This window comes from Eutrigla gurnardus (genome assembly GCF_963514095.1).
Source record: "Eutrigla gurnardus genome assembly, chromosome: 13".
NCBI classification, from domain to species: domain Eukaryota; kingdom Metazoa; phylum Chordata; class Actinopteri; order Perciformes; family Triglidae; genus Eutrigla; species Eutrigla gurnardus.
The window spans coordinates 1,004,739-1,019,249 of record NC_139936.1 but is presented as its reverse complement, the minus strand read 5'-3'; the positions used below and the strand labels follow the sequence as shown (position 1 = coordinate 1,019,249).

Genomic DNA, 14,511 nt, shown 5'->3' with positions numbered 1-14,511 from the left:
CTCATCATATTTCAGTTTGAAGCTTTTCTTCTTTACAGTTTGGATCATTTGAGTGACTTCACACAAATTCATATTTTCTTTAAAGAGTGAAATTTCATCAACATTTTATTTTTTAGGGGGTTAGGCGGGTGGGGAGGGGGTTGGGGGGGGGGTCGCCACTAGGTTTTTTCTTTGTTTTCTATTTTGTTTAGTTATTTTTCTTTATTACTCTCTTTCTTTATTTTTTATTTTATTTTTTTTTACTACAATATGCCGGTAATATTGTCTGAATGCTGTACCTGTTAACATTTAAAAACAATAAAAAGTTGTTCACAAAAAAAACATTTTATTTTTTAGGTGAACAAGAAGGAATGAAATCAGCAGTTTGCTTCAACAGATATATGTATCTAGATATATATTTGTATTCTGTCTGTGGTCATTACTAAAGTTACTGTAGGCCCTTCCTCGTCCTCCTGATGGGGGCAGCCTTCGGGTTTCTCTACCAGACGGACTTTAGAGATGTTAAATCTTAGGTATAGATGTAAGTTTATAGATAAAAGACACAAACTTCACAATTCAAAAAGGAATTTATTTCAGTTGGAACATGAGGCAAACATGGTGATAGTGCAAGCTTTAAAACGGTTATATAAATATATAAAAATTATTTATTTTACATTGCACAGTAAAACAGGTCAGAGCCTAAAATCAAAAAGTACACGACGACGAATAGGGAGGATCAAAAAGATTAAAAAGGCATTTCCTTCTCTCATAAACCCACCACAGAAACACTCTCATGATCAGGTCAAAGTTCATTCAGGAGGTTTCTCATGTGAAATCTGTTGGAACGTGAAGAAGACGAGTAGAGTGTAGAGTTTCTGTTTTAGGAGGATGAGGATGAATTAAGAGAGAATAAAGGAATAAAATGGACGGAGCTCACGGCCGAGACTTCCCTTCAGGATCACCTTCTGGGGAAAATCTCATTCTTGTGCTTGACTTCCTTTGTTTGGGCTGAAACCTGAGAGACGTGGATGTGAAACGTATAAAAGCAGAAGTGTGTGGAGACGTTCACCGGCTGAGCTGCAGCAGGAAGAGACGTCAAACAGAATGTGAAGGCGACGGCGCCACCTGGTGACAAAAGGGTCATAGTGGAGTTTTGTGTTGAGTCAAACTGACTGAAAAACAAATGTCGTTTCACTTGATGTGCAGCTGGAGACTCCGAGTTAGTGATGTGATTAAACCTGCCATCTTTACAGCACGGCCACGTCTTCATGCTTCTCCATCTGATTTTAGTTCCTGAAATACACAGCGGGGCCTTTTCCCCCTGAAACTGTCTGCAGCTTCAAGGTGACGTTTGAAGCCGTGACCGCCGCCACGTCCCGCTCCAGCTCGCTCACCGCTATTAACTTAAAGAGTCTCTTCCTCCTCTGACCGCGGCACACATGAACACATCGGATGCCCTCGAGGGGTTTTTGAGTTTCACTGTTCCAGCGCCACAGAAAGAATAAATAAAAAGAAGCAGGAAAGGAAGACAGGATGCGACGTCACTCATTGATGGACTCGTTTTTGAAGACGATGAGGAAGATGATGATGCCTGTTAGCAGCGCCATCATCATCACTACGGACGTCAGCAGGAAGGCTCGGCACGCCGGCCGGCCCGTCAGTCTGAACAGAGCTTCGCCCATGCCACTCGTATCGCCGCCGCCCCTGGCAGGTGGGCTGGGGAGCCCCACGTCCAGAGAGCGGTGCGCTAACCTCAGAGATGTCATCGACCTCTGACCCCACCACCGCTGACCATCAGATGACCTTAAGGAGAAACAGTAACCATCAATGAAGAAAAAATTTAATTAAATGTTCTGCCCATTTTAAATTCTAAAAAAATACTCCGTTTATTAAAACGTTACCAGAGGACGCGGGGTCTTCCATCCACAATATTAAGTATTGATCTGTGATTTAATATCAATAACCAGATGAAAAGGATGCTGAAATAACTCCATCATGATGGTGATCAGTAAAAAGTGCTGAGTCATGCTTTGTTAGGTCTGTCTGCAAGACCACAAGATAACTACTGTTAAAACGCTGGTTTTCTGAATGGAGTCTGGTTGATGGATGCTAGGCTACGCTAACATTGTAGCTGCTCCATCAACACTCCAAATAAGGTCATCTAGACATAAATACAGCAGAGACCTTGTTGTTTGGACCACAGACAGTCTCTGGTTCCTCCACATAGTCTGGTCTGGTCTCTGGACTAATGTGAGCTACTATCTAGACCTCTGGGGGACCACAGACAGTCTCTGGTTCCTCCACATAGTCTGGTCTGGTCTCTGGACTAATGTGGGCTACTATCTAGACCTCTGGGGACCACAGACGGTCTCTGGTTCCTCCACATAGTCTGGTCTGGTCTCTGGACTAATGTGGGCTACTATCTAGACCTCTGGGGACCACAGACGGTCTCTGGTTCCTCCACATAGTCTGGTCTGGTCTCTGGACTAATGTGGACTACTATCGTAGGCTACCTTTTGACCTGCAGCTTCCCTTTGTTGCGCTGGAAGCGGATGCTGTAGACCCTCTGCATGGCGGCCGGCAGGTACGACAGCATGTCGGCGTTGGTGACCAGTCTGGGGAGGCCGAGGGCCGGCAGCGGAGTGAGGCCGCGGCACAGCGGGCACTGGATGGCGTTGGGGTCAGCCGACTTGACGTTGATGCGCGCCAGGCACTCCAGGCAGAACGTGTGCTTGCACTGAAGCATCTTGGGACAGCGGAAGACGTTGTTGAACTGGCTGAAGCAGACGGAGCATTCCAGGTCCGGACAGGCGTCCTCGGGGCAGCGAGGCGGGGCCGGAGACGGGCGCAGGTCCGGGGACGCCACGATGACAGAGACCTGGTAGGACGGGGGCGTGGCGAGGTACGGGTTCCGTGTGAGAGACGGGGCCGGGCTGGACGGAGACCAGACCGGGCCAGACAAAGACTGGGACGTGAAGGCTGGAAGCGGCAGGGCGGAGTACGGCGACGGGACCAGGTTTGGACCCCCATCTGGGTCTGATGAAGACCGGCAGAGAGAGAAATTAGGGCCCAGGGCCGCCACAGAGCTATGACCCGTCTGGATGATGTGAAGAGGTGGATTATGGGAATTATCGGGGTCTCGGGGTGAATATGGTGGTGGACTCATGTAGGGATTCATGACTCGGCGATGCTGAGGATGATGAAGAACTGATGAAGATGCTCCGGGAACGTTCTTCAAAACTCAATCTACAGACGGAAACACAACGTTAGTACGCAGGAGTTTATTCACTCCGTCTGCTTCCTGTTTCAGCGTGACATCACAACAAAGTGACATCAGCGACCACGTTCCTTCCTCCTCCAATCAGGAGACACGTACTGGAGTTCCTCTCTCTGGAAAGTCAGACTTCCTCTTGTGTAAATGTTTCTAGTTAAACATTTAAACTGACTCACTCTGACATCATCATACAGTCACAGCGCCGCGTGTCAATCAATAACTTAAATAATACTTTAGATCTCGAGTCTGGAAGTATTCAGTATCATGATGTTTTTCCAGGGAGAAATAATAATACACATGTTCACTTCACGATAACGCCATAAACACCACGCAACGTTTGAATTTCCAGAAACATCTGGGGGTAGTCGCCATGGTTACGTTCTTGTTAAAAAAACCTGAAAATAGAAAAAGGATCATTTGACACATTTAACAATACTACTTCATGACGCCCGCCAGCTAAACCTGAGTAACTAAACGCGGCAGGTAGTGGTCAGCTTTACGTTACTGTGGTTTTTGTGTACGGCTGCAGTTGTATCGGTTTGTTTCACGATCAGTCCAAACAAAAACACACAAGCTGGGTCTGAATACGCTCTTAAAACGCACACAACACAACTCTGAACAAGAGACTATCAAATGGAAAGAAGTTTGGACCTGCAGCTGGTTCCTCGGTTCCTCGGTTCCTCCGAACAACGAGCACTTTCACCACAACGTTGTAGTTTCCACACAAACCTCTCCTCCAGCACAAACCCCGGCTCCGTGACTTCACGTGGAAATCTCACAGATGTAACGTTAACGGGACGCCGCCGTGTCCGAACCCTCCGATGGGTCGTCTATCAAAACCCACACAGTGCTCACTCAGCGGCTGTTTGAGGTGGAGCGGCTGTCTGAATGAAGAACAGTGTTCCAGTCTAACAGACGTTTGCATTGTGTGTTTTATTCTAAAGAGGGAAATAAGATGCAAAACAAGCAGGCCTTCATGCGGCGGCGCTAAGAGACACCCAGCAGGCTTCACTTCCATCTCTGATGTCATCATGTGGCGTTTCACCACGGCCTCCACCCGTCCATCAGAGAATTATTCTGTTTTAATTCACAGACGAGACTGGATGAAGATTTAATATCACGATTATCAAAATAACTGATTCATGATATTCTCCCCATATTCATCAGAAAAGGGCACTAAAAACATCCTGGAATCACTTTACATTGACATAAGAAACATATTGTTATTGTGTCACAGTGAAAAAGAAAAGATCTTATCATTATCATAATCATATACATTCTTTACATCACTTCAGAGTATTTATGCCCCCCCCCCCCCAGTGGTAATTACGAGTCGGGGGGACCAGAACCTTCCAACCTGGACCGATTCAGAGACGGATGTACGTACTTCTTATTTTTAACTATTAGCTGTTGCTTGTGTACGTGATTTTCATCTGGAATCCACATACACGTAACTTGACAGGAGTTTTCAAACATGCAGGCAACAGCAAATCTTACACCTGCCGTTTAAATAAAAAGGTGAATATGTATTTAAAAGATTATAATGTGAAGGTGCATCTTCACCGGAAACCCTGGACTCTACGATCTACGTCCGTCTGATCGTGATCCGTCCTGCTGTACACGTGTACGACAACATGAATAAAGTCCATTATATCACAGTGGACAAACCATACAGTCTGGCAGATGTTTCCTCTCCTGTTGCTCCGCTATAATTACTTTGCTGTTTCTAATTGTGCTGCATCTCATCCAACAGGAGATCCAGCAGACATGTTGTCCAGGAGTGCGGTGTTATGTGGCGTTTCTAGGCTGTAAGGCCTGCTTGTGGTATCACGTCCTGCATGTAAATCTAACCAGCTGAACATTTCCTGTTACTTTTCTCATCGCGTCACATCTGTTCACCAAACAAGAGCCAAACCACCAGTATGTAAACCAGTGTTAACCCTGAAAGTACAAATGAACTTATTGTGACGTTTTCAGTTATTGCAGAAGGTTATTTAAAAGTAGAAGCACAGGTGATAATAGTAAAAGCAGAGACACCGAACTTCATATGGAAATATGGCAATTTACAAATGATGACGTTATTGGGAAAACTTTCAAAAACAGTCAAATAAATAAATGAGTACGATACGAACAGCCACTAAATTCGGCTCAGCATGCAACGCGTATTTTGGTCCACCTGCCTGTCCGTGCGTGAAGCGCCATGATGGGCAGAGAGGGGAGAGGGACGTCGTCGCGCTGCATTCACATTTAAATGCCTTTCCGTCGACATTAGCGTCGACTTGTTGGCAATGAACCACGCTGACGTCACCACCAGACCCTCTTGATCTGTAAAACACCTGATCAATAAGCGATTTGGTTTCGTGCGCGCCCTGAGACTTTAACGGAACTTAACAGTACGAAGTGTGAATGGAGTTTGGCGCGCGTGCACGCTGCTCTTACCGTCCACGATCACCGGTGACCGACTCCCCCCGTCATCCCACGCTGCCACACGTCAATGAATGATCAGTCCACGGGGGTTCTGCCCTGTCTCTCGGCCGTGCGGCGGTGAACTTTCCCGGGTCGGGGTTACCTGTTCAGGTGACACACCTGAAGGAAGTGATGCTAATTAACGGGAAGCTCCGTTCCCCAACAGCCATCCCGTAATTAAGCTAACAAACTCTTTAAGTTGGGATTTTTTTATTTTTTTATTTTTTTTTATTTTTTTTATTTTCTTTTTGAAGGTTTTTTTTTTATATTATTTTTGCTATAAAAACCATACAATGTGAGGGTTAGCTTAACTGCGACACCAAACCACGTTAAATGTCCATTTAGTAGCTAGCTAGCTAAGGTAGCTACTTACTAAATGTTAGCTTAACTTCTACACCAAAACATGTACGTTAAATGTCCATTAAATAAGTAGCTAACTAGCTAAGGAAGCTACTTACTTAATGTTAGCTTAACTTCTACATCAAAACATGTACGTTAAATGTCCATGAAATAAGTAGCTAACTAGCTAAGGTAGCTACTTACTTAATGTTAGCTTAACTTCTACACCAAAACATGTACGTTAAATGTCCATTAAATAAGTAGCTAACTAGCTAGCTAAAGTAGAAAGTAAACATTGTTTTGTGATAATAGATTTGTCCCCATATGGCCCAGCTCCAGGCATGTCCTTGGTCTACTGGTTTGGACTTTACGTAATCCGAATAACATGCAGGAGTTAGCATGTCTTCAACCTTCAGGTCGACTTATAGAGGTCAACAGATAAATAACTGGTGTCCATCAGTGTGTAAAGACATTGTGGAAATCTCTAGAGTTAGTCAAAATAAACAGTAAGTAGGCAGAAAGGTTTTCCTGGATGGTGTATTTGGAACACGGGGGAAATATAAAATTGCTTATACACAGGATTGAGATTGATTAAGTAAAATGTGATCTATAAAGGTGGCGCTGTCTACACAATAAAATAAAGCTACTTCTTGGTGTTAATTGATGCTCTTATTGTGAAAGACCGGATTCAGAACTTAATGGAGAAAAAAAGTTACATTTCCAGTATTTATTTTAATAGTTTTCAGACATTTCAAATTAATGTTCTGAAAATAAAATTTAAATCTCTGTGTCATGGTTCTCATTGAGAACTCACACTTAAAATATTGTAGCCGTGTCTCAGTCCAGCATCCGTTCTTCTGAGGTTCATCAAGGACCAGGACCCCCCAAGACCCCCCCCCCACACACACACACACACAGACCGACTCTCACCCCCAAGGACCAGGACCCCCCACAGACCGACTCGGGCTCCTCTCATCCCCAAGGACCAGGACAACTGTACACTTTTCTTCAGTTTAATTTTCATATTTCCATGATCCCATGTCTTCTGATCCTGAACCAGTAGAAGTCAGAGGACTCGTCCCCCATATGAAGCATCTTGTGATAAGGACGTAAATAACTCGAGCAGCAGAATGATGACAGAGAAGTTGTAAACAACGTCGGCATTTTATTGATCGGGAAACACTGCTGTGGAATATTGCTACAGCTTGACTGACAGTCGATCAACACAACAGACGGGGAGGAAAGACAAGCATTGAAGAGCCATTTATTGCATTTAATCGTCAAAAGACATTGGTGGAAAAACAGATAATACCATTTGTTTTCTTTGACCACCAGGAGGAGCAGAGCTACAGAACATGTTCAGAAACGGTTCATAGGAGGTTCAGCGAGTCGAGGCGGTCATCTTGTGTTTGGTGTTTCGTATTTTTTTAGTCCGTTCACACAAGACGACCATAGACCGGTGTAGTCGGATCAAAACAGCTGAAGCGCATCGACTTCCCCGCTGGACGACGTGGCGTTTTCTAGAAGCACTTGCGATGGACGATGGAGGGGCCGGACTCATCATACTCCTGCTTGCTGATCCACATCTGCTGGAAGGTGGACAGGGAGGCCAGGATGGATCCGCCGATCCAGACGGAGTACTTCCTCTCTGGGGGAGCAATGATCTGGAGGCAGGAGAGGAAACCAGTAAGACGGAGGACTTAGAACGATCAACTGGAACCGTTCCCGAGAGTGTGGTTTATGCTGATCTGCATATGTATGATAACGGTACCTTGATCTTCATGGTGGGTGGGGCCAGGGCGGTGATCTCCTTCTGCATGCGGTCAGCGATGCCGGGGTACATGGTGGTGCCGCCGGACAGCACGGTGTTGGCGTACAGGTCCTTACGGATGTCCACGTCGCACTTCATGATGCTGTTGTAGGTGGTCTCGTGGATGCCAGCCGACTCCATTCCTGGACACACGGACACAACGAGAGCTCATTTAGAGTCCGTTTTCTTAATAAAAATGCAGACATTTGGTGGTAAAGCGTTTCCTGATACCCACCGATGAAGGAAGGCTGCAGGAGTGTCTCGGGGCAGCGGAACCTCTCGTTGCCGATGGTGATGACCTGTCCGTCAGGAAGCTCGTAGCTCTTCTCCAGGGAGGAAGAGGAAGATGCCGTCTGCATCTCCTGCTCGAAGTCCAGAGCAACGTAGCACAGCTTCTCCTTGATGTCACGTACGATCTCACGCTCAGCTGGAGGTCAAGATAGGAAACATTCAAGTTACTGAACGGACGAACCAGATGCAGATGTTGAGGACTGAACCTCCAACCTTGTGGTTCAGGGATTATGAACTGGGCCTATACTGGACATAAAACTGGTACCAGTGGTGGTGAAGCTGTAGCCTCTCTCAGTGAGGATCTTCATCAGGTAGTCAGTCAGATCTCTGCCAGCCAGATCCAGACGCAGGATGGCGTGAGGCAGGGCGTAACCCTCGTAGATGGGCACAGTGTGGCTGACACCGTCACCAGAGTCCATCACGATACCTGCGAGACAGGAAACACTAGATTACGCAAAGGAAACACTTTTCTGGTCAGTCTGATCAGCAGCCATCATGGTTCTACACCGAGGGGCTGCAGTTCCTCTAATGGCCACTAGAAGCGGCTCCAAGAGAACAAACCCACATCTTGGGTACTTATGATGGTACAAGTTCATTTTTTGAGCAGGAAGTTGATTCAGTGTTTAAGAAGTTCCAGTGTAGAGGAGTTCTGACCTGTGGTACGACCGGAGGCGTACAGCGACAGGACGGCCTGGATGGCCACGTACATGGCAGGACAGTTGAAGGTCTCGAACATGATCTGGACCGGAGAGAAGAGACAACATGTGTCACAGGGACAGACCAAACTAAAGACACCTGTAGGCTCCGAACATGTTGGAGGTGTGAACACACCTGGGTCATCTTCTCCCTGTTGGCCTTGGGGTTGAGGGGAGCTTCGGTCAGCAGGACTGGATGCTCCTCAGGTGCAACACGGAGCTCGTTGTAGAAGGTGTGATGCCAGATCTGCAGCAGGGAAGGACGGTTACCATGACAACCACATGTAAAAAAGGTACCCAGAATATGTGAAAATAAAAACAGGTGCAGGACAAAGTCATGTGTGGCTGGTCTTTGGGATATGGGATACTTTTTTCATGAATTGAGTCGGATCCAAATCTCGGCCTTTTTATTTGAATTATGTATTGCCAACATTTTTAAATTCTACATATTGTCTCATACAGTGGTGCCCTCTACTGGTTGAAACTAGGCTATTGCAATTATATTTTGCTTTTGGCTGATCTGGAGACAGCTTTCAGCACCAATGAACGTACATGCCAGAGGTTAAATCCAGAGATTAAATAACGTTCTGTGACAATGTTTGACTGACGGCCGTTCTGGTTTGAATTACGTATTAAACCTCTGATGTGAGTTTACCTTCTCCATGTCGTCCCAGTTGGTGACGATGCCGTGCTCGATGGGGTACTTCAGGGTCAGGATTCCCCTCTTGCTCTGGGCCTCGTCTCCCACGTAGCTGTCCTTCTGTCCCATTCCCACCATCACACCCTGCAGCCCACAAAAACACCGTCAGTCACACGGTCCGCTGTGTTTACCTGCCGCCGTCCAGATCTCACGGTCCGCCTCCTACCTGATGTCTGGGGCGACCCACGATGGAGGGGAAGACGGCGCGGGGGGCGTCGTCTCCGGCAAAACCGGCCTTGCACATGCCGGAGCCATTGTCGACAACCAGGGCGGCTACTTCGTCTTCCATTTCTGAGGGGGAACATTTACAAAGATTAGTTTTTATCCCATAACACAAACAGCTTCATCCTTTTTTAAAGTTTAAGTTTCTGTGGAACTGAAAATTAAATAAAATGCCAAAATGATTCTTTAGTTTGAGCTTGAAATGATAAACGAATATAATGTGAGATTTGACATTTAAGATTTAAAAAGAGGGAAACGAGCGGCGGGGTTGTGTAACCGCCTCTCTTCCTGTCAGTTCACGACCGACACGTTGAAACATCCGCTCTTACCAAATGAGGAGTTGCCTTCGCTGAGGCAACAGCTTCCGTCTTGATGAGTCTCGAGGTTCAACCAACTTCTCCTTTTTTTTTTTTTTTTTTTTTTTTAAAGCGACACTTAAGTTCTGTAAGTTTCTCGACGATTAACTCCCAAAAACATCCAGTGAATGTTTCCACTGGTTGGAATGACAGCAGCTCGACAGGCGGGGCGCCGCAAACCCGTCCAACCTGATCAGCTACTTGTGATTTAATCTCAACCTTCAGGACTTTTTTAAATAAACGAGTTGAGGCAGGTCATGATCCGCCCCTGTTCAGTCCTCTGGGTCTGGTGATGCAACTATAGAATTTAAATACAGCCTTTCATTAACCACAGACAGAAATGTTATTAAAATAAAGTAGTGTGATCATTCAAGATGTTTTATATTATTTATATATGTGGTGTGTGTGTGTGTGTGTGTGTGTGTGTGTGACAGAGAGAGAGAGAAACAGGAAGTGTGAGGCAGAGAGGAGCTGCCCTTCCCTCAGGACATGAAGACATCTACTTGCCCAATTTAAACCAGAACAAGCATTTTAAATTAAAATCACGTTTAACAGATAATATAATAAGTAATAAAACTGGTTAACTCCCTCAGTTATTGCTGCTCACGTGACTGATTTACTTCATTCTGGGATTCTCCACAGTTTTAACTTCATTTATTTAATTCATTTGAATCCGTGCTCCTTTTTGATGAAATGACAGGTTTAAAAAAGAGGGACCGTGAGTCCTCCGACTTGCAGAGATCTTGTCCGTTCGGATCCGGATTAAAAGGACGCGGGTTTATTGATGAAGACTGAATGACTTCAGGTGATGTTTGACGTTTTAAACTCACTTTTCTCGCTCTAGAAGTGGATTCAGTTGAACTTTAGAGGCTCCGCGCCCTGAACGCCCTGTCACTGTTTAACTTTATGACAGCAGCTGCGAAGTTCGTCGCGGTTAAAATTATTCTCTCTAATCCGGTTTCATGGACGCACAGACGGGCGGACCTCGTCCATGAAAGCCGCGGTGGTGGTGTTGAGAGTGGTGCAGATGCTGCAGCTCTTACCTGTGCAGGTGAGTCTCGGGTGTGCGTCGTGTCGGTGAGGTGGTCCAGGTCCGTCTCTGCTCCAGCAGCTCTGCGCGGCGAAGGCAGCATCAACAGCCAAACCCGCACCGGTCCCCCGCACCGCTGGCGTTGTCCATAAAAGGTTACGTTTTCTCAGCGGGCGCTCTCATTGGTCCAGGTGAGCAGGATGCCTCGGGGGAGATCTCAGCGCGGCTCCTGATTGGCCGGAGCGTGTCACGCGGTGTTTAAACTAGTTGCAGCGTGTGGTGGCGACGAGGCTTCACACAAACTCCCCAAAAGAGGACAACATGAATTCATGCTTCTTCTTCATATGCAAATGTTTCCCGCTGCTGGAGAGACAACTCTGAGTTTAAGAGTTCCTGTGTGCAGAGGTCTGTGATGACTCTGCTGTGATTGGTTGGATGTAGATTAGAGATGGTTGGATAAGAATGTGTCTTGGAATTCAGGCTCTTCCACTAATAAGAGAAGCTCTTCATTAAAAACATTTAAAGGGCCAGTGTGCAGCATTTCAGAGGATCTGGACTAGATTCACTGATGTTTCATCACCTGGAACAAGTTACAACGAGCTCTTCATGCCTTCATAGAGAGCTGGACCGCTTCACTGATTGGAGGAAGCTGACGTAGTCACATGACGTAGTCACATGACGTAGTCACACATCATTTGGGAAGCAAATCTTGTTTTTTTAGTATTGCCATCTTGGTTTATAGCTGTCACCATCTTGGTTTTTGTCCATCGCCATCTTGGTTTCTAGCCGTCGCCATCTTGGTTTTTAGACGTAGCCATCTTGGTTAGTGACCGTCGTCATCTTGGTTTTTATCCATCGGTATCTTGCTTTTTTGTCGTTGCCATCTTGTTTTTTTCCGTCGCCATCTTGCTTTTTAGCCATCGCCAACTTGGATAATTGGTCATTGATTTTATCGAAGTCACACCTTAAACCATAGTTTACACAATAATGTTTCTAAAGTGTTTCTATGTGATGATGCTTCAGCTTCAGACATACCTCGACTGTCAGATATGTGACCTGAATGTTTCAGGTGGGAGTGTTTGTGTGACACCTGACCCGTCGAACTGGCTTTGCCTTGACTGACGAGTTAGTTTCAGTAGCTTCTTATTTCATTTAATTACCTCAAGCCCCCTTAACCCTGAACTGATGGTAAGATCTAAGGTTGAAAACAAAGACAGTATCTCTATTCTTACATGAGCATCCGACATCCGCCTGCCTCACTGATCACCGTTTTTGTATTTATTTGGTTTTTCCATTCATCAGTGAAGACATTATCATCTCATCAACTCAGGGTGGAAATATGTACAAAAAGATAAAGAATATTGTAAAGAAACGGGGAGAAAACCATGAAGCATTTCTTCCATCAGTATATCAAATAAAAGAAAATTATTTTGATCATGCAGCCATCAGAATACATACAGGAAACATGAATTGAATATAATAACATGTAGCTATAGTCAGATCTATAAGCTCTAGATGCTCAGTGATATTATAAGTGTATTAAGTTTCACATTCACACAGTCAGTGATTTATTCCCAGCTGTCTTTTAGTCTGATTCTGACTTCAACTTCTTCTCATTGGTGTAATATCACCCGACGATCCTCTCAATCAGCCCTGATTGGTCTGATTGATCTCTTGAACATCACCTGCTCCAGAGCAGGTCAGGTGTACAGCATCAGTTACCATGGTGATCTATCAAATCCTGCTTCTAGTCCAGGCCTCTGGACTCAACGATGAACTGAACTGTATTAGCTAGAAGCTAATTCACATCAGAGCAGGAAACAAGAGCAACATGTCTGTGAGATGAACACTGTAGTAAAAAAGAAAAACCCCACGATTACAAAACATTCAGGCAGCGCAACTTAACCCACAGGATTTCACAACAGTAAGGCAAGTTCGTCTGGTTACCCCTCTGTTTTCATCCAGCAGGTGGAGCTCTGGGCAGAAAGTGTACTTCACTGGTGCTGCAACAGGTATGAGGAAGAACTAATGGAGTTCATGTCAGGACTGATTGATGGAAAACTATTATCATTATTTAGTTTACTTAAAGCACACAATCTCCAAATTAATTTAGAGCGACAGGAATAATGGAAATAATCTTCTCTGTCAATCTGCTGCTTCACGCTAAATCATATTAAATCTTCCTTTAAAAAAATGATATCTGGTCTATTGTAAGATTTTTAAGATAATTACAGTAATATCTCAGATGAGTGTTGAAATCCCATGAGATCCCCAATCCCTCTGCGATTCCGGGGATCGGCACCCCTGGTTCCTGTCTTTGCATGCCGCCCTACTAACTATGCACCCGACCCCAATACCTATTTCCCTATTTCTGGGTGAGGTGTGTTAAGGTGGTAGATCCAAGTAGGGCATGTGAACCACTTTTAGTCTGGCCCCTCCCTTAGGACCACTATTCCTTTAGGAGACCAGGAGCCATTGCACCTGCCCCCACATTGAGGTGCCGATTCATTGTGCAGTGATCAGGCTCTAATGGTGTTTTTTTTTAGGTGATGTTGGTGTTGACAAGTCTTACTCAAACTTTCTAGCTCTATGCACACAAACTGCAACTACTTCTCAGAGTTAAATACTTTGAAGGTAAGATGAAGGAAAGAAAGTAAAAGTACAATTTTATTGTGAAAGACAAGGTTGTAGGTTTGGCTTCAGAAGTATTTCAAAACAAAAACAAATCCCTTTTCCAGTATTTATTTTATGGAACCAGTTATCAGGCTTTCCCAGTTGTTCAATAGAGATGTGATGTACTTGTGCAGTGTGATATTTGTTCATTGAGACCTCACACTGTAATATTGAGTATCTATATCTATCTATCTATCTATCTATCGAGAGAGAGAGAGAGAGAGAGAGAGAGAGACCTGTCCTCAAGTCTAATCCACTAATTGTGGGTGTAATCCTCGATGACCAACTATCCTGCACCCCCAACATCACTGCTGTGGCCCGATCCTGCAGATTTGCCCTCTACAACATCTGCAGGATTTGGACCTTCCTCACAAAGGACGCAACGCAACTCCTGGTCCAAGCACTGGTCATCTCCCGCCTTGACTACTGCAACTCTCTCCTGGCCGGACTCCCGGCCTCTGCAACTAAACCATTGCAGCGTATCCAGAACGCTGCAGCACGCCTTATCTTCAATCTACCCAAATTCTCCCATGTGACCCCCCTCCTCCGTGACCTCCACTGGCTCCCTGTTGCAGCACGCATCCATTTCAAGACGATGACACTGGCCTTCAGGGCCATCAATGGAACGGCACCCATCTACCTTCAAACACTGGTCAAACCTCATGCCTCGAAGCGA

The 14,511-nt window shown here is 45.4% G+C and overlaps 2 protein-coding genes across 3 annotated transcripts; both read right to left on the bottom strand.

The window, feature by feature from the left end:
• Positions 1 to 581: 581 nt before the first annotated feature.
• LOC311023430 (uncharacterized protein) lies at positions 582 to 6,001 on the bottom strand. Of its 2 annotated transcripts, none has more exons than XM_084025260.1 (3): positions 5,693 to 6,001; positions 2,493 to 3,225; positions 582 to 1,782 (listed from the first exon to the last, which is right to left on the bottom strand). In XM_084025260.1, exons 2-3 carry the CDS (start codon positions 3,155 to 3,157, stop codon positions 1,521 to 1,523), a joined length of 927 nt encoding a protein of 308 aa, XP_083881386.1. In that variant the 5' UTR covers positions 3,158 to 3,225; positions 5,693 to 6,001; the 3' UTR covers positions 582 to 1,520. The 2 variants fall into 2 exon arrangements, with proteins under 2 accessions (XP_083881386.1, XP_083881385.1); XM_084025259.1 differs by lacking the exon at positions 5,693 to 6,001 and adding an exon at positions 3,905 to 4,125.
• A 1,202-nt stretch (positions 6,002 to 7,203) lies between these two features.
• Positions 7,204 to 11,332, bottom strand: LOC311022708 (actin, cytoplasmic 3). The gene is made up of 9 exons (XM_084024220.1): positions 11,176 to 11,332; positions 9,721 to 9,845; positions 9,510 to 9,638; positions 8,991 to 9,101; positions 8,814 to 8,898; positions 8,425 to 8,586; positions 8,104 to 8,295; positions 7,830 to 8,011; positions 7,204 to 7,722 (listed from the first exon to the last, which is right to left on the bottom strand). Exons 2-9 carry the CDS (start codon positions 9,841 to 9,843, stop codon positions 7,579 to 7,581), a joined length of 1,128 nt encoding a protein of 375 aa, XP_083880346.1. The 5' UTR covers positions 9,844 to 9,845; positions 11,176 to 11,332; the 3' UTR covers positions 7,204 to 7,578.
• Between the last annotated feature and the right edge of the window lie 3,179 nt (positions 11,333 to 14,511).

Bases quoted from the DNA above. Each gene is read 5' to 3' on its own strand.
- LOC311023430 (XM_084025260.1), bottom strand. From the start codon at position 3,157: ATGAATCCCTACATGAGTCCACCACCATATTCACCCCGAGACCCCGAT. The intron at 1,783-2,492 runs GTAGCCTACGAT...TTTCTCCTTAAG, and splicing joins GGGAAGCTGCAGGTCAAAAG to GTCATCTGATGGTCAGCGGT.
- LOC311022708 (XM_084024220.1), bottom strand. From the start codon at position 9,843: ATGGAAGACGAAGTAGCCGCCCTGGTTGTCGACAATGGCTCCGGCATG. The intron at 9,639-9,720 runs GTAGGAGGCGGA...TGTGGGCTGCAG, and splicing joins TGGGTCGCCCCAGACATCAG to GGTGTGATGGTGGGAATGGG. The intron at 8,296-8,424 runs GTACCAGTTTTA...CTTGACCTCCAG, and splicing joins CTACAGCTTCACCACCACTG to CTGAGCGTGAGATCGTACGT.